The sequence below is a fragment of the Salvelinus sp. IW2-2015 genome, linkage group LG17 (assembly GCF_002910315.2).
Source record: "Salvelinus sp. IW2-2015 linkage group LG17, ASM291031v2, whole genome shotgun sequence".
Classification (NCBI taxonomy): domain Eukaryota; kingdom Metazoa; phylum Chordata; class Actinopteri; order Salmoniformes; family Salmonidae; genus Salvelinus; species Salvelinus sp. IW2-2015.
In genome coordinates this window covers 31,810,874-31,834,178 of record NC_036857.1, presented here as the reverse complement: position 1 = coordinate 31,834,178, position 23,305 = coordinate 31,810,874, and the positions used below count along the sequence as shown (strand labels likewise).

Sequence of the window (23,305 nt, the reverse complement as noted above, 5' to 3'; positions counted from 1 at the left end):
ACAGTCTCTCTTCTTCACTTCATCCCTCTCCCCCTTCTCCCTATATCCTCTAGGTTATATCAGCTGTTTTGGTGAACCCRTCCCGCATCTGGACTGGCTGACACAGCTTTATTAAGCTTTATGGAATGCTAACGGCCATCTTACAAGCGCCTGGAGATGCCTCCGCTCTTAAATGAATACTACAGAGCACGCCAATGCTCCTCCTCGGTGTACTCTATTTGGTATGTGTGAGAGAATTTAAACCATCCTTTATTGAAACAATGAAACGTATTTAGCTCATCCAATGCTAATTTAACAAGGTAGAAATTGAAAAGTCAGAAAGTCGAGGAAAGAAAAAAAACAGAGAGAGCGGGGGCAGAAGAAAGAAAAAAAGGGCTTGACTAGGCTTGTGGTTGTGTCCTTGAACACACTTTTTTCTATCACACTGACAGTACTTGGCTCTCTGTACTCAAAACAGGGAGAATGAGATATAGAAGTGAACAAAACGGCATTAAAGGGACTTTCTCAATACACTACAACTCACCTGTATTTCATCTAAACCAACCGCACATTAACTTTGTCAGGTACTCGGGAGAAAGTGTTTTGTTCTCCAAGGAATGTTCACCTTATTACATGAGCTGGTGCCAACTCTGACTCAGTCTTACCTTAAGCAATGTAGACTTATTTAAATGCCCTGTCTTAGTTCATGGCCAAGGATATCACCACATAGACACCATTACAGATAAAACTTCAGTCTGTGAGAGAAAATTKATGTCCTTTTAGTAATCATTCTTTCAAGKCAGAAWRWTTTRTTTATTAAAACATTTTTTTTATTTAACAGGGTAGGCTAGTTGAGAACAAGTTCTCATTTACAACTGCAACCTGGCCAAGATAAAGCAAAGCGGTGCGACACAAACAACAACATAGAGTTACACATGGAATAAACAAACATACAGTCAAGGGAGGTAAAGGCAATAAATAGGCCATAGTGGCAAAATAATTACAATATAGCAATTAACCCCTGGAATGATAGATGTGGAGAAGATGAGTGTGCAAGTAGAGCTACTGGGGTGCAAAGGAGCAAAATAAATAATATAAATAACAGTATGGGGATGAGGTAGTTGGATGGGTTATTTACAGATGCGCTATGTACAGGTGCAGTGATCTGTGAGCTGCTCTGACAGCTGGTGCTTTCTGGACTACCCATCCCGGATTCGGGATAATTGTCATCAGAAACCCTGACTAGTATAGCCTAGCATAGCGCCACAGGTAAATAATATAATATAATATCATGAAATCACAAGTCCAATACAGCAAATGAAAGATAAACATCTTGTGAATCCAGCCAACATGTCCGATTTTAAAATGTTTTACAGCGAAAACACTCACCACCATATCCAAAAAACACAGCCATTTTTTCACAGCAAAGATAGCTTTCACAAAACCCACAAATAGAGATCAAATTAATCACTAACCTTTGAACATCTTTATCAGATGACACTCATATGACATCATGTTATACAATACATTTATGTTTTGTTCGATAATGTGCATATTTATAGCCACAAATCTTGGTTTACATTGGCGCCATGTTCAGAAATGCCTCCAAAATATCCAGAGTAATTACAGAGAGCCACGTGAAATACAGAAATTCTCATCATAAAACTTTGATGAAAGATACATGTTTTACATATAATTAAAGATACACTGGTTCTTAATGCAACCGCTGTGTTAGATTTAAAAATAACTTTAGTAAAAAAGCACACCATGCAATAATCTGAGACGGCGCTCAGCCATTCTCCGCCATGTTGGAGTCAACAAAAATATGAAAGACATCATAAATACTCCCTTACCTTTGATGATCTTTCACCAGAATGCCAGTGCCAGAATCCTAGTTCCACAATAAATCGTTGTTTTGTTTTATAATGTCCATTACTTCTGTCGAATTAGCAACTTTGGCTAGCATGTGTGTATACACGTGTCCAAACACTTGCGCAATTGAACGAAAATGTCGAACGAAAACTTCAAAAAGTGATATTACAAGTCGAATAAACTGGTCAAACTCAATTGAGAATCAATCTTCAGATGTTTTTATATATATCCAATAACTCCCAAACGGAGCATTTCTTTATGTCTATATAACTGGCAAACATGGACATCACATGCCTAGCGTGCGTGGCCAGGAACTGGCAATGTGCCAGACCAGTCACTCCAATAGCTCCCATCCGCCCCACATCATGCTATAGGCTTCATTCAACGTCTACTGACTTTTGACATCTAGTGGAAGGCTATGAAGTGATACAGATCCATAAATGACGGAGATTTGAATAGGCAATGACTTTCACATCGACCCATTTCAGATTTTCACTTCCTGTTGGAAGTTTGCCTGCCATATGAGTTCTGTTATACTCACAGATATAATTCAAACAGTTTTAGAAACTTCAGAGTGTTTTCTATCCTATATATCTGCATTTTCATCCTAGATATGCATGGAGGAATGGGCCAAAATACCAGCAACAGCGTGTGAAAACCTTGTGAAGACTTACAGAAAACGTTTTACCTCTGTCATTGCCAACAAAGGGTTATAACAAAGTATTGAGAAACTTTGTGATTGACCAAATACTTATTTTCCACCATAATTTGCAAATAAATTCATTAAAAAATCCTACAATGTGATTTTCTGGATTTTTTTTTCTCATTTTTGTCTGTCATAGTTGTGTTACCTATGATGAAAATTACAGGCCTCTCTCATCTTTTTAAGTGGGAAACTTGCACAATTGGGGCTGGACTAAAAAACTTTTTTGCCCCACTGTAACTAACATAGAGAGGCTGCTGTCAATATACAGACTCAAATCTCTGCCCGCTTTGATAAATGGATAATAATGTATTACTAGTAACCTTAATAACGCCACTTTAATATGCGGTTGTAGGTTGTACTCACGCCCAGATGTCCAGCAAGATCGCTTTGGATGTTTTCAGCACCAACTGAAAAAGCTTAACTGGTACTGCAACCTGACTAATAGCCTTCCCCACAAAACTACCACGAGACACTCACTTTCTCACCAGGACATCTCCTGTGAGAAAAATAGCCATGGGCGCATCTCCCAACTGTTCCACAGACACTATTTGTCACACAACTCTGCTAATGTCGGGTCAGCCCGTTGCTCCTTGATTAAATCGGAGGCAGGGCACTGTTAATGGATAACAGGGAATTAGTGACACATTTATTTGCCATCATTGTTAGCCGGCGGATACTCTGCACGCTCTCATTAGGATTCCCTACAAATGATGGCTTAACGGAAACCACTAGAGATGGAGACACGACAGGCCATAAACGCTCACCAGCCAAGTTATTCCCAAGGAAAACATCAATACCCTCAATAGGCAACAAAGGACGCAACCCTACAACCTCACCTTTCACCAGTTCAGAATGCAACATCAGTTTATGCAATGGAACTGACAGTGTTCAAACCTGTTTCCCTAATTAAAACCCTGAATCAGTCTCAGCAGAGAAGGGTAACACAGACTCTAACACAAACGACTCAGAGGCACCTGTGTCTCTCAGTATCTTCACTGGCACTAGGTCCTTACTTCCTAAAATAGACACAAAACCCTCTGTAATGAAAGGTAAATAGTCTGGGTAAATATGGACTTTCACATGCCCCTGGGCATGAGACAGAGTGACAGGAGTGAACTGATGTGGGACAGGTGCTGCTAACGCCGTAGGCTTATGTTTAACGTAAGCGCAAGTACTGAATTTACCCTTAGCCCTGAGAACCGGACATTCGTTTTTCCAATGACCTGAACCCTGACAGTAGTGACACTCTTGACCGAAGTCAGCTGTACCACGGGAGTCAGGCTCAACCCTAGTTGAATGTCACGGGAGTCAGGCTCAACCCTCTGCCCGAGATACACCAGAGTATCTCGGTGGGCGAGACCCAAATCTCTCCGAACACCCCCCACACACTCCGAATACGGGGCTCTGCAAAGACACTTTTGTGAGTCAAAACATTCTTGTCCTCCAAAACCGCAGCTTCAGAGACAGTCTTCCCTTTTCGTTCGTTAATGTACGTGGCTATACGATCGGGGATTGTGTCCTTAAATTGCTCTAACATAATCAGATCACACAACCCCTGGAAAGTCATAACCACAGAGGCGGAACACCAGCGATTAAACTGTGAAGATAACTCTCGCGCAAACTCAACATGATTCTGTTTGTCAGCCCTTTTTAAAGTTTGTTGGCGGTAAGCCTCAGGAACCAATTCGTAAATCTGTAACACAGCCGTTTTAACTTTATCATAACTGACACTGTCGGCTACACCAAGAGCTGAATATGCTTCCTGCGCTTTACCAGTCAACACACACTGCAACATTAAGTGCGGTCAGAATCAGGCCAACTCCTAGCGTCAGCAACACGCTCAAACAACAAAACAAACATCTCAGGGTCCTTCTCAAAATGGGGAGACGGCGAGCACAAAGGGATCTGGTCCCCACAAGGATGGGAAAACCAAACACACACACACGCAGGCTAAATCATCACTGCATGACCAGACTCCTCTAGCTGCCTTAAACAGCCAATAATTATGGAAGAAAAAAAACTATCACTAATAGCTAAGATGAAAATTCACAAAATTACCTTAGCTATCTCTGCTTATTCTGATCTTAATTCTTCTCTTCCCTATAACTATTAGTCAGTTAGTTGGGCTCTAATCAATCCTAACTGGGAATAAGTTGATTATTCCGTTAGGGGGAACATAAAATGTGTCCATGTCTGCAAGAAAGGAATTCATATCCAATTTCAACCTTTGTTTTGTGTATTTTTCTTTCTCACAAAAGTCAGTATGATTTTGCCTTACAATAGAAATCATGGATTTGATTGAATACGGTCTTAAATTCCATCCGTACAAACCTCGGAAGTGACCAAGATAGTGTCAAGCCCTGGCCATAGAGAGGTTTTTATTCTCTATTTTAGTTAGGCCAGGGTGTGACTAGGGTGGACATTCTAGTTTCTTTATTTCTATGTTTTCTATTTCTTTGTTTTTGGCAGAGTGTGGTTCCCAATCAGAGGCAGCTGTCTATCGTTGTCTCTGATTGGGAATCATACATAGGCAGTCCTTTTTCCCTCTTTCATTTGTGGGTTCTTATTTTTGCATTGGTTGTTATTTTGCCCTGTAGAACGTCACATTCGTATTTTGTTTTGTTGTTGTCGGTGTTCATTTAATAAATAAATAGAAAATAAAATCCACTTCTTCCCATGACGATCGTGACAGAAGAACCCACCACAAAAGGACCAAGCAGCGTGGCCAGGAGGAGAAGGGATCCTGGGCACGGAGAGAAGGGAGTTTAGAACATCGTGGACATGGGAGGAGATCATGGTAGGCGACAAGAGCCTGCTATGGAAACAGGCGGAGGCAGATAGAGAGGAGCGGAGAGATCAGGAGTTACAGCAGAGACGGGAGCACGAGAGGCAACCCCCCCAAAAAATGGGGGGCGAGCGGAGTTGGTCACGGTTCCAGTGCAAGGTGCAAGGTGTCTCCAGTGCTCCTGCACAGCCCAGTGCGTCCTGTGTCAGCGCCTCGAACGTGCCGGGTTAAAGTGGTGATTCAGCCATGAGGGGTTGCGCTAGCTCTAAGCTCCAGACCTCCAGTGTGCTTTTACATCCCAGTGCGTCCTGTGCTGGTGCCCCGCACTTGCTGGATTGAAGTGGGTATCCAGCCAGGACGGGTTGTGCCTGCTCCATGAACCAGGCCTCCAGGATTTCTCTCCAGCCCAGTTAGTCCTGTGCCTGCTCGATGGACCAGGCCTCCTGTGTGTCTACCCAGCCTGGTGAGTCCTGTGCCTGCTCCACGCACCAGGCCTGCAGTGTTTCTCCCCAGCCTGGTGAGTCCGGAGCCTCCAGCGACGGTCCCCAGTCCGGGGCCTCCAGCGACGGTCCCCAGTCTGGAGCCTGCAGCGACGGTCCCCAGTCCGGAGCCTGCAGCGACGGTCCCCAGTCCGGAGCCTGCAGCGACGGTCCCCAGTCCGGGGCCTCCAGCGACGGTCCCCAGTCCGGGGCCTCCAGCGACGGTCCCCAGTCCGGGGCCTCCAGCGTTTTGTTGTTGTCGGTGTTCATTTAATAAATAAATAGAATGAACACGTACCACGCTGTGCTTTGGTCCACTTCTTCCCATGACGATCGTGATAGCCTGGTCTGGTCCTTCTGTTGCAGAGGGGCTGCTGTTATAAACTCAGCAACAACAAAAAAATCCTCTCCCTCAACTGCGTTTATTTTCAGCAAACGTAATAGCCTATTGCGGACAGTCTGAGCACTGATGGAGGGATTGTGCGTTCCTGGTGTAATTRGTGCAGTTGTTGTTGCCATCCTGTACCTGTCCTGCAGGTGTGATGTTCGGATGTACCGATCCACAATCAGCTGTCCATCCTATCTCCCTGTAGAGCTGGCTTAGGCGTCTCACTGTACGGACATTGCGATTTATTGCCCTGGCCACATTTGCAGTCCTCATGCCTCRMTGCATGCCTAAGGCACATTCACACAGATGAGCAGGGTCCCTGGGCATCTTTCTTTTGGTGTTTTTCAGAGTCAGTAGAAAGGCCTCTTAGTGTCCTAAGTTTTCATAACTGTGACCTTAATTGCCTACCGTCTGTAAGCTGTTAGTGTCTTAACGACCGTTCCACAGGTACATGTTCATTAATTGTTTATGGTTCATTAAAAAAGCATGGGAAACAGTGTATAAACCCTTTACAATGAAGATCTCTATTTGGATTTTTACGAATTATCTTCGAAAGACAGGGTCCTGAAAAAGGCACGTTTCTTTTCTTGCTGAGTTTAGTAAGCTCTTTAACCTGTCTCTGTCTCCTCTCAGTCCTGCTGTGTTAAGACATTCTGCTTTAGGTCAAACTGACCCAGACATAGACCCAGAAAGGCAGCTTGCTGCAGCCGAGTAAAGCTTAAAGCGGCATTCTCCTCAGATGCTCTCCCCAGGTGGAACTAAAGAGCCATGTGGCCAGGGAACACTGCTGAAAAGGCTGAGGTTAAGTTTGTTTGACCCACACAGTACTGCAGTGCTGTGGGACCAAGCTCTCAGCCTCTGGTGTGTCAGCTGTTGGTGCTATTTGTATAGCCAACTTGCTATGGTCATTGTCATGCCAAAGACAGAACAAACAGACATGGAACCAGGCAAAGGGGGTTTGGTTGACGGTTGTTGCGTCTCACTCTCTTACACCATCTACCACAACCAAGTATGAGGACGACTCTGTCAAACATCCACGTAGATCTCCATTCAACGTCCCTTCATTCCCATTACGTGACTCCCTCATATCCCACCATCATGGTGTATGGGACAAAAATGCTAATTTGCTCGCTCTCCTCTTCCCGCCTCTTAAAATTTGCATTCAAGACAAAACATGTGACTTTTTAAATGTTTATGTTCTCTTCTTAACCCTGCTCAGATCTCAGTCCAGCTGTCACAGTTAAGGCARATTCAGTGTTGATGACAGTCTCCCTTCAGCTCAGGCAACCAGCTAGCATTAGCTCCCCATAAGCCAGCGCAATCCCTATGAGGGCCAATCTGGCCCAATTTCTTTCTATTATACTAATGTTAAACTGTGTAGAGAGAGTGAGAGAGATGTGATAGAGTAAGGGATGAGAGAGGAGAAAGAAAGTAAGAGAGAAAGAGAGCATTAGTAAGAGAAAAGAGGGGGCACAAGAAATGTGTATAAATACAGTAAGAGATAAGCTTGGGAGGAGAGGGTCTATGATTCATGAAGGGGAAGTGTGTGTGTGTGTGTGTGTGTGTGTGTGTGTCTGGTTTCGTTGGTGACAGAATAGCGATGCTGCTTCAGCTGTATAATTGCAGTCAGGCTTTTCAGCAGAAATCATTGCAGTACTCTACCATGCACATCATATTCTGTGGTTACAGTATGCTGACTTCAAGCAATCGGCCTGTTTCTTCACTTCAGTTTTCAGCAAAAGATAATGAAGTGCTATTCACCAGACAAGGCACCTTCAAACATTTGACATTACACACTGTGTGACAATGTGTGCCCTTCAACAGACTCACTGTGTGTGAGCCCTGAAGCATTTAAAGATTCCTAAGGGTAACAGCGTGCCCAGTCTCACCCAAGGTTAGTGCTTATAATGTTAGTGATACGATTAGCATAGGCCTGAACTGAATGGATAGAACACAAATAAACTGTTCTGTGGACTTGCCACAGTAGGAAGATATGGATGTCAGTGGTTGGTGCAGTGTAGAATTGAAAGTGGCGTTGCATGCACAAACGCACCCAAGTGTGCGTGCGTACACACACACACACACACASACACACACACACACACACACACACACACGTTATTATTCCATCACTCCAAGCCCAACAGGAAGCGTTGCCACATCATCCACTGTCCTCCAGAGACAGATTGGAAGTGGGGGTAAAATTCTCTGCTCTTTATCATCCCTCTCTCTCCCCCTTTCTCTCCCTGTCTCCCTCTCCTCTCTTTCTCTCTCTATTCAGTCACTTCCCATTCTCCAGCGTTCCCAAAAGCCCCGGAGCATGGAACATGTATTATAATATTATGCAGGATATGTTATGAACAAACCTGCAAACGGGTCTCAAGTGCCATCATGATGTCATCAACCCGCACCCAACCTAGTGCTCTCAGTCCCAGATAGGCTAGGCAACACCCCTCAAAGAGCCCCTTTAAGCCCAAAAAACGAGACCCGGCTTCAGTTAAATCAAATGCCAAATATTCCATCTCTGCACGCTCTGTCGTGCCTATACATCAGAGAAAGTGAAGGTGTCATTTGAGTATATTCAGTCACGTGGAATTTGAGGAGCTTGGCAGCATTCTCCTTCAAAAGATAGTAGCGTACCACAGACTTGTCTTGAGCATTACCATTTCATACAGTAACACTGCTGGGAGGAGGAAGCAGGGAAGCGAATTGAGGAATCATGGGAGTGGGTTAATTTGCATTGCATTATTCTGGCTATGAGGTATTTATTTCTGCCATGTTTTGCTAGTCTACCGATAGCTTTGTCTTCCACAGACTGTAGGTCACTGAAGCTAATAGCTAACGCTCAGCCCTCTGGGTTTACAGTACCTGACTACCTCAGTACATGATATCCATTTCAGTCAGTCCCCATGTGGCCTGGCTTTGAATCTCCTCAGCCAATGAGATACATTATGAGATGTCACWGCCTATATAAAACCTATATTTGGTATATTCAGTAAATGTTGCCCTTGTGGGAATCAAACCCACAACCATMGCGTTGTCAATACCATGCTCAAATCAAGTGAGTTATAAATCATTGATTTACTAGCTATACATGTGTAACAGTATAACTTTAGACCGTCCCCTCGCCCCGAATGTGAAATGGCTAGCTAGTTAGCGGGTACGCGCTACTAGCATTTCAATCAGTTACGCATGCACATTAGTCAGAGACTGATATACTGCAGTCTTTTAAGGTAACTACTCATTCAAACAGTTGTAGAAACTTCAGAGTGTTTTCTATCCAAATCTACTAATAATATGCATATCTTAGCTTCTTGCAGGCAGTTTACTCTGGGCACGCTTTTCATCRGAACGTGAAAATACTGCCCCCTAGCCCAAAGAGGTTTAACAACAAAGTTGTAAGAATGGACAAACATGGTTAGCATGGGTGGCTAGCTGTAGCGGCTCATAAGCAGGTCCATTAGTCTATTTACCCGCAGGATATTTATAGGGCACCTTGAATGGGGTCCTGAGGCAGGTGAATCTCGCTGCTATCCCGCTAGCAGTAATTGATGCCCTGAATACAGTGAGGATTATCAGGAGTCCGACAGCTTCAAGACCAGTTAATGCTAATGCAATTAAAGTTATGGCAGAGGGAAGAAAAGGAGGCAAAGACTATCTGGGTTGGGAATATTTGTTTTGGAGAAGGCTCCGCTCCGGCCATTCAATCAGTTAACCATTTCGACTTCTCATTAGGAGCTGCTTTCATTCTAATTCTCACGGCTTAATGGGGTTTTTTCTCTCCCGAATGGGCAGATAAAATAGGGTAGCTTGAAAAAGCAAAAGAAGGAAGCCAAGCTTCTTGGACTTCGGCGCTTGGCAGTTTTGAGAAACCTCCTTAAATTGTGGGAGAGGAARGACAGAAGAAGAGGAGAAGGAAGGAGGGCACATGAGGAAGTCAGTCATCTGAGGAAGAATAGACGTCTCATTGAAGAAGAGAAGTGACGGGCACAGATGAGAGAGCGAAGGGAAGACCTGACCACCAGGGTTATTAGGGGGKTTTATAGAAGTGGATAAATGGTTCTACTATCTGTGGGCCTTACAATCTATGCTATAATCATAGTGCATTATTTGTCACCAGTACTTGAAAACGTGAATAAAACTGTAAATACATTATGCTCCATACATACTGTATGCTACAGTAGAAACGACAACACGATATTCAGAAAATAAGGCACTTACTTTGATAGAAACGCACACGTCCAAAGTAATTATTTGTAAGGAAAACAACAATGAATGCAATGTGAGCACCAGTCACAGGGGAAAAGTTTGTGCAAGATCTGCGGAAACACTAGGGAGAGAAGTTTGTCCAGCTCAGTAAAGCCTCCAACATGAATTGTCCACAACAGTGAAATGGGTAACTTCTATGTGAATTAATGAGGAGGCGGAACACACCTCAATTCAAACTGTTAGAACATAATTTGAAATTGACAAGTTGAAACATAGCCTATAGATGATTAGCATGCAGTGCTGGTTAACTGTCCTGTTGCGTAACAATCACATTTTGGAACATGAGTGTATTCTGACATCATGTGCATAAAACAACTCACGCTGGGGTGACCGTTAGAGATATTTGGAACTCACGGGTGGAAAGGTAAGGGTGCAAAAAAACATTCCTTTGATTTTGCAAGAATGTTGACAGAACAGACTTTCTGAGTRCTTTAAATGTTCCCAGAACATGTAATTAGGTTGTGGGAATTGTGTGGGTACATTACAAGAGAGAGGTTCCCAAAATACAAAATATGCTCAGTTCAGATGAGGCTGGAAGAGCTATAGGGGGAACGGAGTCAAACGTGGTTTCCATGTGTTTTATACAGTTTCATAAATTCCATTCCAGCTATTACAATGATCCCGTCCTCCTATAGCTCTTCCCACTAGCCTCCGCTGGCTCWGTTTTGATGACATTCATACAATGCTTTAGTTAGGTTGCACAGGACATTCCTTTAATGTCGTAAGTCTACACTTACAACAATCTACACGTGTCGACCATCTACACGTGGGGTATAAACCTGCAATGTTTAGTTCCCAAGCCAGGTCGTTTATCCTCTGCACCACCAGGGAAGCTCTCTTACTGACTGTTCTGAGGACCTCCAAGACAAGGTAAAATGTATATTGCTTGAACGTCAATGGAATATTATGTAAACCTAAAACCAATATGCTATGAACATCATAAAAACTGACATTTCATTCTTACAGCATTAAGGGGATGTCCTCTGGAATCTAAATCAAATTGAATCAAATTTTATTTGTCACATACACATGGTTAGCAGATGTTAATGCGAGTGTYGCGAAATGRTTGTGCTTCTAGTTCCGGCAATGCAGTAATAACCAACGAGTGATCTAACCTAATAATTTCACAACAACTACCTTATACACACAAGTGTAAAGGGATGAAGAATATGTACATAAAAATATATGAATGAGTGATGACATTTTTTACATACATTTTTCCATTATAAAAGTGGCTGGAGTTGAGTCAGTATGTTGGCAGCAGCCATTCAATGTAAGTGGTGGCTGTTTAATAGTCTGATGGCCTTGAGATAGAAGCTGTTTTTCAGTCTCTCGGTCCCTGCTTTGATGCACCTGTACTGACCTCGCCTTCTGGATGATAGCGGGTTCTCTTTACGGTATATAACGCGTAATGACAACATTCAATTCGTACTAGGGTGAACAGGCAGTGGCTCAGGTGGTTGTTGTCCTTGATGATCTTTATGGCCTTCCTGTACATCGGGTGGTGTAGGTGTCCTGGAGGGCAGGTTATTGCCCCCGGTGATGCGTTGTGCAGACCTACTACCCTCTGGAGAGCCTTACGGTTGTGGGCGGGAGCAGTTGCCGTACCAGGCGTGATACACCGACAGGATCTCTCGATTGTGCATCTGTAAAGTTTGTGAGTGCTTTTGGTGACGAGCCGGATTTCTTCAGCCTCCTGAGGTTGAAGAGGTGCTGCTGCGCCTTCTTCACCACGCTGTCTGTGTGTGTGGACCAATTCAGTTGGTCCGTAATGTGTACGCCGAGGAACTTAAAACTTACTACCCTCTCCACTACTGTCCCATCGATGTGGATGAGGGGTGCTCCCTCTGCTGTTTCCTGAAGTCCACGATCATCTCCTTTGTTTGTTGACGTTGAGTGTGAGGTTATTTTCCTGACACCACACTCCGACGGCCCTCACCTCCTCCCTGTAGGCCGTCTCGTCGTTGTTGGTAATCAAGCCTACCACTGTAGTGTCGTATGCAAATTGATGATTGAGTTGGAGGCGTGCATGGCCACGCAGTCGTGTGTGAACAGGGAGTACAGGAGAGGGCTCAGAACGCACCCTTGTGGGCCCCAGGTGTTGAGGATCAGCGGGGTGGAGATGTTGTTACCTACCCTCACTACCTGGGGGTGGCCCGTCAGAAGTCCAGTACCCAGTTGCACAGGGCGGGCCACGGTCTCGAGCTTGATGACGAGTTTGAGGGTACTATGGTGTTAAATGCTGAGCTGTAGTCGATTGAACAGCATTCTCACATAGGTATTCCTCTTGTCCAGATGGGTTAGGGCAGTGTGCAGTGTGGTTGCGATTGCGTCGTCTGTGGACCTATTGGGGCGGTAYGCAAATTGGAGTGGGTCTAGGGTGTCAGGTAGGGTGGAGGTGATATGGTCCTTGACTAGTCTCTCAAAGCACTTCATAATGACGGAAGTGAGTGCTACGGGGCGGTAGTCGTTTAGCTCAGTTACCTTAGCTTTCTTGCGAACAGGAACAATGGTGGCCCTCTTGAAGCATGTGGGAATAGCAGACTGGGATAAGGATTGATTGAATATGTCTGTAAACACACCAGCCAGCTGGTTTGCGCATGCTCTGAGGACGCGGCTGGGGATGCCGTCTGGGCCTGCAGCCTTGCGAGGGTTAACACGTTTAAATGTTTTACTCACGTCGGCTGCAGTGAAGGAGAGTCCACAGGTTTTGGTAGCGGGCCGTGRCAGTGGCACTGTATTGTCCTCAAAGCGAACAAAGAAGTTGTTTAGTCTGTCTGGGAGCAAGATGGGGCTGGTTTTATTTTTGTAATCCGTGATTGACTGTAGACCCTGCCACATACCTCTTGTGTCTGAGCTGTTGAATTGCGACTCTTTGTCTCTATACTGACGCTTAGCTTGTTTGATTGCCTTGTGGAGGGAATAGCTACACTGTTTGTATTCGGTCATGTTTCCGGTCACCTTGCCCTGGTTAAAAGCAGTGGTTTGCGCTTTCAGTTTTGCGCGGATTGTCACGATCGTGTGGAGGAGAGACGGACCAAAACGCAGCATGTGGAAAATAAGCCATCTTCTTTTATTTTACTACGAAGATGAACATGAAACGAAACACTATTACAAACTATACAAAAACAACAAACGACCGTGAAGCTATAAACGTAGTGCACACACACAGGCTACAAACGTTCAACATAGACAATTCCCCACAAACAGCTAAAGCCTATGGTTGCCTTAAATATGGCTCCCAATCAGAGACAACAATAACCAGCTGTCTCTAATTGAGACCCAATTCAGGCAACCATAGACTTCCCTAGATACCTACWCTCAACTATAGACACAGCTAGACTACTATACTAAACATAAACCCAACTACTCTAATAAACCRCCCTAAACCTTACAACCACCCTAGACACTACAAAAACCACATACATTCCCCAWGTCACACCCTGACCTAACCAAAATAATTAAGAAAACAAAGAATACTAAGGCCAGGGCGTGACACGGATGCTGCCATCAWTCCGCGGTTTCTGGTTTGGGAATGTTTTAATAGTTGCTGTGGGTACGACATCGCCGATGCACTTGCTAATAAACTCGCTCACCGAATKAGCGTATTCGTCAATGTTGTTGTTTGACGCAGTGCGGAACATATCCCAATCCACGTGATCGAAGCAATCTTGAAGCGTGGAATCAGATTGGTCGGACCAGCGTTGAACAGACCTGAGCGCGGGAGCTTCCTGTTTTAGTCTCTGTCTATAGGCTGGGAGCAACAAAATGGAGTCGTGGTCAGCTTTTCCAAAAGGAGGGCTAACTTAAGCATTGTATGAAAGTCATCACTACTGAACATACTTTGTGTTTTGGGAACCTCTTGTAATGTACACACGCTGTTCCCACAACCTTTATGCTTTTGGGAACCATAAAAAAACTCAGAAAGGCTGTTCTGTCAACATTCTTGCAACATCAAAGGAATGTTTGTGCACCCTGATATAAACATTGTAATAATCAGCACAACTGGACAGTTTTTGTGTTTTGGGAACACATCTCTTGTCATGACCACACAATGCTCCCACAACCTAATGAACGTTCTTGCAACATCAGGCGAATATTTTATACAAACATTCTATAATTATCACCACAGCTGGACATTTTTTGTGTTATGAGAACATTTGCCGCGACCTAACGAATGTTCTGGAAACTTTCACAGAACCAATGTTGGTTTGCTGGCTCCACTCTTACACGTTTGGAGTGAGTTTCCTCAAAGCTTTGTAGCTAATGTGGTACTTCTGTTTGTTCACGCACAGACAACCATTGATTTTACAATTTTCGTTTTGTATTTCTCTCGACAACCCAGACCCACGCCACTCATAGAACAGCAAAGTGCTTAATTCGTTCACAAACAGACAAACATTGGTTTATAATCGGCCTCTCTCACGACTATGTGGCTTGGTTGTCAAGAGAAATAAAGTGACACGTTTGCTAGGGATAATTTTGGCAAACTCTCTCCTGACTTGTCTAGAAAACAGACAACTTTACGGCTTTATCCACAGGTGTTCAGTTAGATGTTAGCATTAGAATGGTACTCTTCTGGTGCAGCTCTGTGTTGACTGTATATATGCCTTGAAGTACATGTGTGGTGACAGTCWGGCCTTCTGGCAAACCTGGACTGAGATGGAGATAGAGCGGAAGGGGGGTGGACACAGAATTAGAGGTAGGGAGAGAGAGGAGGAGAAGATTTTTTCCCCCCCTTTGCAGCATAATCTGAATGTGCATGACACAACATCTCAAATGATTGTTTCTGTAGCTAGCATGGTGTTGACAGAACGGGGAGAATAGGAGAGTTCTCTGTTGACACCCTGTTCTGCATCAATATAGTAATTTGGATAATTGCATTACGAAGCCACATGGGATGTGAATCTTGTTTCTCTCGCTGTAAGGAAATAATTATTTATTTCATCTGAGAGAAATAACTTTTTTCTCTCTGTAGTGTGCTTTACTAGTTAAATGGCCCACTATTGATAATGAAATGTATGGGTTGCCGCTMAAGTGATGTGGCCTATTTTGTAGAGCAGTGCTAATTTTCACTTTTAAATCACAATTACGCAATCATAGTCTGCGACATTGATTGTATGTCTCTGTAGAGAAATGTTTTAATCTAGAATACGTAGTATACTGGTCTAGTAGGAACATATATTTATGGCATTTCTCAGGCGTACATTTCCAGCTTCTGGTGAAAGCACATCCTCATAAAAATACAGTATATTTAGGACAAAAATGGCTAGTGAAAATGATGTAGATGTTCACATTTGTTCTATGCATTTTATTAAGTAAGATTATCCCATTGATCAGGTTTTRGTTGTGACACACTTTGAAGTCAGTCGTACTGTATACTTGTCACGCCCTGACCATAGAGAGCCCTCGGTTCTCTATGGTGTTTAGGTCAGAACCTGACTGGGGGGGTTATCTAGTTMATAGATCTCTAGGTTGGTGGTTTGTGTGGTTCCCAATTAGAGGCAGCTGGTAATCGTTGCCTCTAATTGGGGATCATATTTAGGTAGGCTTTTTCCCCACCTGCATTTGTGGGATATTGATTGTTTGTGTTAGTGTGTTTGGGCACTACGTCCTCTCCGTCTTTGTAAGTGTTGTTATTTTGTTAGTTCCACCTAAATAAATATGTGGAACTATACTCACGCTGCGCCTTGGTCTGCTCATTTCCAAGATTGTGACAATACTGTAGATGGCTCTGTTTATATTCAGTTGATCAGATTACTGGTTAACCAATATTATTTTTGATTTAGAAGTCTTTCAATCAGTTAAATAAAAGTGAAGAGATAGATGACCTGCTTTCATTGCGTTGCACCTACACAAACACAAACAAAACTAGGAGAGTGCAGTTTTTCCCTTTCTTTTGTCTTCAATTCCATATGTCTAATGGATGCATCGTTAGTGGTCTGAAGGCACGTAGGTATGTGTTTCTCACTTTCTGCCTGCTGCTGAAAAGGACTTATCTGCCTTAACTCCCTGTGGCAGATATCCACACTCGTTGGCGATAATAGGTGAGTGGTGTCTTTGAAGGCTTATATTGCAGCTGCGTGGAGAGAGAAAGATAAACAGAGGGAAGAGAGGGAGGAGGAAGCGGTGAAAGTGATTCTGCCGTCTCATAGGCTGAATAAATTAGCCAAAACAGCATGATTTCAACGATAGGCTGCAGCTCAGGTTTGAATAAAAATTCATCCTTCATCGCAGCCTTGTGTAGGTGCACTGAGAAGACAAGGCAACAGGGAAATACCAACTGTCAAATTGCCTTCCTTACGTGCTCCCACTTCTACCCAGCTATCCTCCTCCACTCAATTTGAGTTATGATTTGAAACGCTGTTATTGTGCCAATAAGGAATGCGCAACTATTAGCAGTTAGGAGTATGTATGGGGTTTCTATGCTCAATGTCCTCGTTATTGTTATTGTCTCCACCCCCTCCAGGTGTCGCTTGTTTTCCCCAGTGTATTTATCSCTGTTTCCTGTCTCTCTGTGCCAGTTCGTKTTGTATGTCCAAGCCTACCAGCAGTTTTTCCCGGTTTCCTGCTTTGCCTTTTCTCCTTTTTCTAGTCTTCCCGGTTTTGACCCTTGCCTGTTTCTGGACTTTGTACCCGCCTGCCTGACCATTCTGCCTGCCCTGACCTCGAGCCTGCCTGCCACTCTGTACCTCCTGGACTCTGATCTGGTTATGACCTTTTGCCTGTCCACGAACGACCATTCTTTTGCCTATTCCCTTTGGATTTATTAAACATCTTAATCTCCAACCATCTGCCTCCTGTGTCTGCATTTGGGTCTCACCTAGTGTCATGATACTATAGTTTGCTGAACAGCCTACATTATCTTACTGTGAATAAAGGGCTAGTGTTTCGGTGATGGTTAGAATTATAAATTGTATGAGTATGCACATTTTTACACACACAAAGCATATTATTCTGTCTTGTTCATACACATGTACAGAGACAGAAACAGTTCTATACATACATACCTTCTCTTACTGTTTTACACACACACACACACACACACACACGATGTAGCTCACATAATGGCCAATCTTTGACACAAGTCACAGCTTTGGATCAATATGAAGCAGTGAGACCTTGTACACACACAAAGAAAAAAACAATTAGCTGAAAATGCAGTGATCCAGGAGGGTACCCAATGACTCCATTTGCCACAAAATGGGATTCTTTCAAAGACACACAAGTTCTGTGTATCTATTTGACAATAAACAAAAGCTTTAGCCCAGCTAGCTCTACTTTCACAGGCTAGTGCTCCCAGGCCTCTTGAACGCCACACCTTTGTATTTCTATTTTTACATCTGTGGATAAACCGCACTAAAGATTGATATAGAGAGGCAAGAGGAGTGATCTCTCCATAAGGACAACATGCTGCATCCCCCCAGATCTATTTATTAATCTCCTACATCTGTCTTCAATCACTGTAATTAATTCAGCCAGATAACAAGGCATTAATAGGCGGTGGTGGGTAGATGAAGGGATGGAGGTGGAGGAGAGGAAGAGGAGAACGGCAGAAGGAGGACACAGATATTACTGTGAATCTAACCATTATCCTGGCTGATGTAAAAGCACAGCAGTGGTGTTTGTGTYTGCACGTGTGAGCATGCATGTGCGTACATGCATTCGTATTACATACATATTGTACTGTATGTATGACTAACAAGACCCACTTGCTTTTCTGYTTATGAAATGCTAATGTTGCTTATATCTCAACAGTGGGTATAAATGCTAAGAAGCACTCAGTAATCCTGATGACAAATGGTGCAGTACTATGTTGAACACTACTTATTAGCCTATACATACATGCGTGTTGGTTTGAGAGGAGGGACAGTTATTGGTCATTGGTTTGCATTGACAGGAATCGTTCAAGATGATGAATGTTTAGTGTGGTTGCATTCATCCCTTCCTTCAACACAGGCATTGTATTTCTTCTACCAATTCTCATTTCCACCCGCGCGCTTTGTGTACCAAAGCGCACACACACGCGCACACGTGGAAGCATACACATACATACACATCTGCACACACACACACACACACACACACTCTTCATCATTCTTTCTTGAAAATCCTTATCTGTTGTAGTCATTAAAGGCAAACCAACACATACTAACTCTTGTACGTAAACAATGTTATGCCATCGGTCTATCTATTGCCATTGTTATCAACACCCCTCTCGCACCCATGCACGCACATGCATTAAATCACACACAGTCACCGCCTACCAAAACTCAAGTGTGTTCTAAACCAATTGTCCTGTCCTCTCCTACAGATCCCTCTGTACACCAGAGGCAGAACCCGCCAGCCACCGATCTCTGCTACAAGAGTGATATCAGCAGCCTTATGGAGTTCAGCACCCCAGACTCCTCTCTGGACAAAGGTAAGCCACTACCTACACTCTCTACGCACTGTAGCGACATATAAACGGGCAACCCTAGTGTAGATACAGCCTGCAGCAACATTGTTTCAAGCTATCAAGAAATACATTGGAGTATGATAGTGTGCAACTTTGTCTGGTTGCACCCCTTTTAATATTTTGGTATGTATCTTTTTGAATGTGCTCCTATACCCTATAATACCTAACAGAGCGTTTGCTTTCAGATTCAGTACAGCTATAGTGTCCATGTCCTGGCCTCTATATAGGCCTGTGGGATGGTGAGAGCACTGGTAACTGATGATCGCACCAGTGCACACAAGTCCCTCCTGGGTAATCCAACCTGGCAACGCAGACAGATCCAGTATGGATCCTCCAGCCCCAGTCAGGCTCTCCCTGTGCCTGGAGCTGGCTGGAAAATCATGACGTTGTATTTAGGACTTCAGCTCAGTGCTAGTGTATGATTGWCAGTGCAAGGCTGCATGTACAGTGGGACTAACGGGATCTAGGATCAGTGTACCATACCAGAGTCCAAATTGCATGTTTTTCGAGGTAATGAGTAAAACTGACCTTGGATCAGTGCTTTTGGGGCACCTACAGTGGTTCCTCCTTTAAAGTTGCGTCATACTGCGGCACACCTTGCAGGCTGCTGCAGCGTTCTGTGGCATGTTATCTATTTGTCAGCCATTTTTTTCTGTTAATGCAAGTTATTGCTAGTTTGACCACCAGAGGGCATCTTTGAGAAGCATTTGATAGTCTTCCGTATTGGCATTACCAGAGAATTTAAAACCTTTTTTTGTAATAACATAGTATATGAAATTGATTTTCAGAAATTTAGCTTAATATTATGGTCTTTCTATTCAGAGAAAAACGAAACCATCAGGGTTTCCGTTAGGATGGGAATGGAAAATATGCCGCTGTACAACGGGAGGAAGGAGTAGGCTGTCCTTGTAAATAAGAATTTGTTCTTAACTGACTTGCCTAGTTAAATAAAGGTTACACTAAGAGCATAACATTTCTGCACCCTAGTTTTCAAATTCTTGTCTAACCATTACCCAAACGGATATTAAGTGAAAATAAAAATCGAATTGACTAATCAAGACCAGTCCCCATGCTTGCCTCAGAGCAGCGGGAAACGGTGCTAAAATAGTTGTAGGCTTTGGCTTCTAACTTCAATATGTTCTTTAAATAAATAAGACCTACACCATTTTTAACAGCACATTACTCAACACTAGTGAGACTCATTTTGCCTATGGTAGGCCTACAGTATATCGAAAAATAATAATAATTCAATGATGTGTCTRTCCGCCAATTACATTTAGAGGATTGGAGGACTCTAAATTAATATCTAAGGGCCATTTTCCGTTAGATATTCTCACAGATCCTAAGGGGCTTTTATATAATTCAAAATGAATTAATAATAATAATAAAATCAACATGTTGGAGATTTTGTTTACATTTAACTTAGAGTGAGCGAGAAAAAGGCAATTCTTGAACATGGGGTGAGACATTCTCACTAATTTGTAAATAAAMCCAGTTTGTTATTTAGAATTATTAATTTCTAAAGAAACCTAACTTGATTATTTAGCAGACATCACTTGCTTATATTCATGAAGATGATGAGCGATTGCAAAGGCAATCTGTAATCTGCTGGCATCACGGCACAACATCAACATCGCTCTAATTACAGTCAGAAGACAGTTGAAGAAACTTGCGTGGACTATGGAAAGGCTCGGTAAGAAACTATATATATATATATATATATATATATTATTTCAAAAAAAATTATCATAATATTACCCATGTGTGTTCGCTTGTTTTGTACTGTTCTGGAGTTTTGACCCAATGATTCATCTGACAAACAAAGAACTTTGCGTCCTGCAGGGCCAGGCATGGATCAAAACTGGTGAGACATTCAATAATGTCATCTTCACAGACGAATCAACCGTGGCCCTTGAGCAATTTGCTCAAAATTGCTACAGAAACAAAGGAAGAAGATCAAGCAAGCTGAGTCCCAAGCATCCACTCAAACTCCATGTGTGGGGGGCCATGTCTCGCCAGGGACCTGGCCCATATTTGATTTTTGATGGTAATTTTGGATATTTACAAAGCAAAAGGTACATCAAATATTGTGGCCTACACCTACACCTTATGTGTTCCACAATAATTCACTCTTGCCTCCTTTTCAGGTATCATGGCTCGAGAATTCTTTGAGGAAGAAATCATCAAGAGATATGCTGGACCCTATGTCAGAAAGGTGTTTCTGGGTACACATKATTTCTTTCAAGGTAGCAATATTTTGTTATGTTGAGGCCTATTTACATGTATATTTATATTATTGTACCTAATTTCGGCTATTAGGCTAAATAATTTTTTTTCTTCTCCAAATGCAGACAATGACCCAAAACACTGCCGCCCGGGTTTGCATTGCAAATGACGGCATAAACTGGGTCAAGACGCCAGCAGAGTAAGTAGACCTTTATGTAGTAAAATAAAGGTTAAATAAAAATACATAAATAAATGAAAACACCTTCGGTAGGCCTACAGTACATCTACAAATATTATTTTCATCTCTACATGTAGGTCTCCTGATTTGAACTTGTTTGGCATCAACTGAAAACATTAARTCGTAACTGTGCCAACCCGACAAGCAAATATGAACTGGTCAAGGCCATCAAGATGTTTTGGCTAGAGAAATTGACGATACAACAATGCAGGGTTTTACCTGTGGTCGTGGAGCTGGGTGGAAGTGCGACTAAAATATCTGCATTTGAATGTCTTTTTTCTCGTTATTTTATTAATGAAGAAATACTGTACTACTGTTTTGAGTTAAATCTAACACTAACACTAGAGTACTTAACTTGAAATGTATTCGATGCTTGAGGGATTTTCACAACAGTAGCCAGGTTATACAAAGTCTATTATCTTGCTAATAGGAAACATTTGCATGATGGGCTACACCTGCTACAGTTGATGTGTTCACTATTATTCTACAATGTAGAAAATAGTCAAATAAAGAAAAATCCTGGAATGAGTAGGTGTCCAAACTTTTGACTGGTACTTGCTTAATTAATTAGATTAATATTATGGTTTTTCTATTCCCCCCCCCAAAAAATGAAAAACCCTCTGGGTTTCCATTAGGACGGAACGGAAAACATGGCGCTGTACAACGTGACGGTCGGCAGTGCAGTACAGTACAGTACTGGGCTATTTAGCCAAAGAATCCCTGCAGGGCACGCAGGAGACCGGCTATTAGACAATTCCTTAGTAAAGGTTGAATAGTCTATTGTTCAGCTAATAGCCATCCTGCTACGCTTGTGAAAAACGAATAATAATACTTTTTCCTCTTTCCACATTTTTTAAGATTCCAATTGATAAAGTGTTTTTAGTCACAATCGGCCCCAACCCRAATTAATACATTTGGGCACAGTCGACAGCGTGCTGGACTTCGGTCTAGAATGTTGAGGGTTTAAAACCTGCTCCCTGCTTGTTTCATTACATTATTATTCCGGTCTCAGAGCAAATAGCGTGGATTGTTACTCCCATCTCGTTCCTCGCCCTCGTTCATGCGTCATTCTTCGCCTGAGTGGCTCGCTTCTGGACGTGCTGGCAAGATGTACTGTTTTTTATTCTGTAAATATGAATTACATATCAGCTTTTACTTAAATCATGTTTCTAGTCTTTTGCATAGTTACAATGTGTAATCATTGATGTCCCAGGAGCAGGAGTGGTAAACACTGTTGAAGTGTATAATTGTAATACATACATGCATCATGCAAAAAATGGAGTTTGATACACCTGGTATTGGATATGACTGACTGATTTTCGTAAATTAACTTTATGACAAAAATATATGCACAATTGTTTGTCTCTACAATAACTAACATATTCCTCTCAATTGTACATGTTTTGCTTGACTCGTTATGACGTTATAATTACTTAAATTTGCTTCCAGCATAATGCTTTGTCAGCCATCTTTGCTGAAGAATGTCACCAGGGACGGGTGGCTCGCATCAAATTCGTCATTGGAACCACTCGATATGATTGGTCATATAAAAACCTTGGGACCCAAATGCATAARGAYTGCTCTAACTTCTCCTTGCGGTGGTCTGCAGCAATGAATTCCTGCAGTGTAAGCTCGCAACTTTTAAAGGAGGAACCACTTTGGGTGAATCTACAGAAGTGGTGCAAATTGCAGTCCCGCCKCAAAATAACTTTTWAAAAATCAGATTAGTCTCCAAACATTTATATACATCATGATATGTTCTGATTCAATCCAAAGCAATAACAAACATATTGTTAAATTAACATAGTACAAAGTCATTGTTTATACACCTATTTATATTGAGAGGTGGTTGTCTCAAACCCMGAGTCCTAAACTTCATGTTTGAAAATAAAGCAATTAATGATT

General features: G+C 42.7%; 1 protein-coding gene and 1 long non-coding RNA gene across 4 annotated transcripts in view; both read left to right on the top strand.

Moving 5' to 3' along the window:
• The window catches only part of LOC111976386 (kazrin-A-like), an 82,964-nt gene extending 63,055 nt beyond the window's left edge, over positions 1–19,909 (top strand). For 2 of the 3 annotated variants that reach the window (XR_011481327.1, XR_002878922.2), the window contains exons 2-4: positions 54–221; positions 18,793–18,900; positions 19,122–19,909. Coding sequence is in view for 1 of the 3 variants with exons in the window: in XM_024005186.2 (XP_023860954.1) it covers positions 18,793–18,900; positions 19,122–19,138 (125 nt within the window). In the remaining 2 variants the exon portion in view is untranslated. The remainder of the gene's footprint in view (positions 1–53; positions 222–18,792; positions 18,901–19,121) is intronic. The other variant, XM_024005186.2, reaches the window with a different exon arrangement.
• A 773-nt stretch (positions 19,910–20,682) lies between these two features.
• Positions 20,683–21,834, top strand: LOC111976387 (uncharacterized). Its single transcript, XR_002878923.3, has 4 exons — positions 20,683–20,983; positions 21,084–21,182; positions 21,288–21,344; positions 21,478–21,834. It is a non-coding gene; the product is annotated as an uncharacterized lncRNA (long non-coding RNA).
• Positions 21,835–23,305: the final 1,471 nt, after the last annotated feature.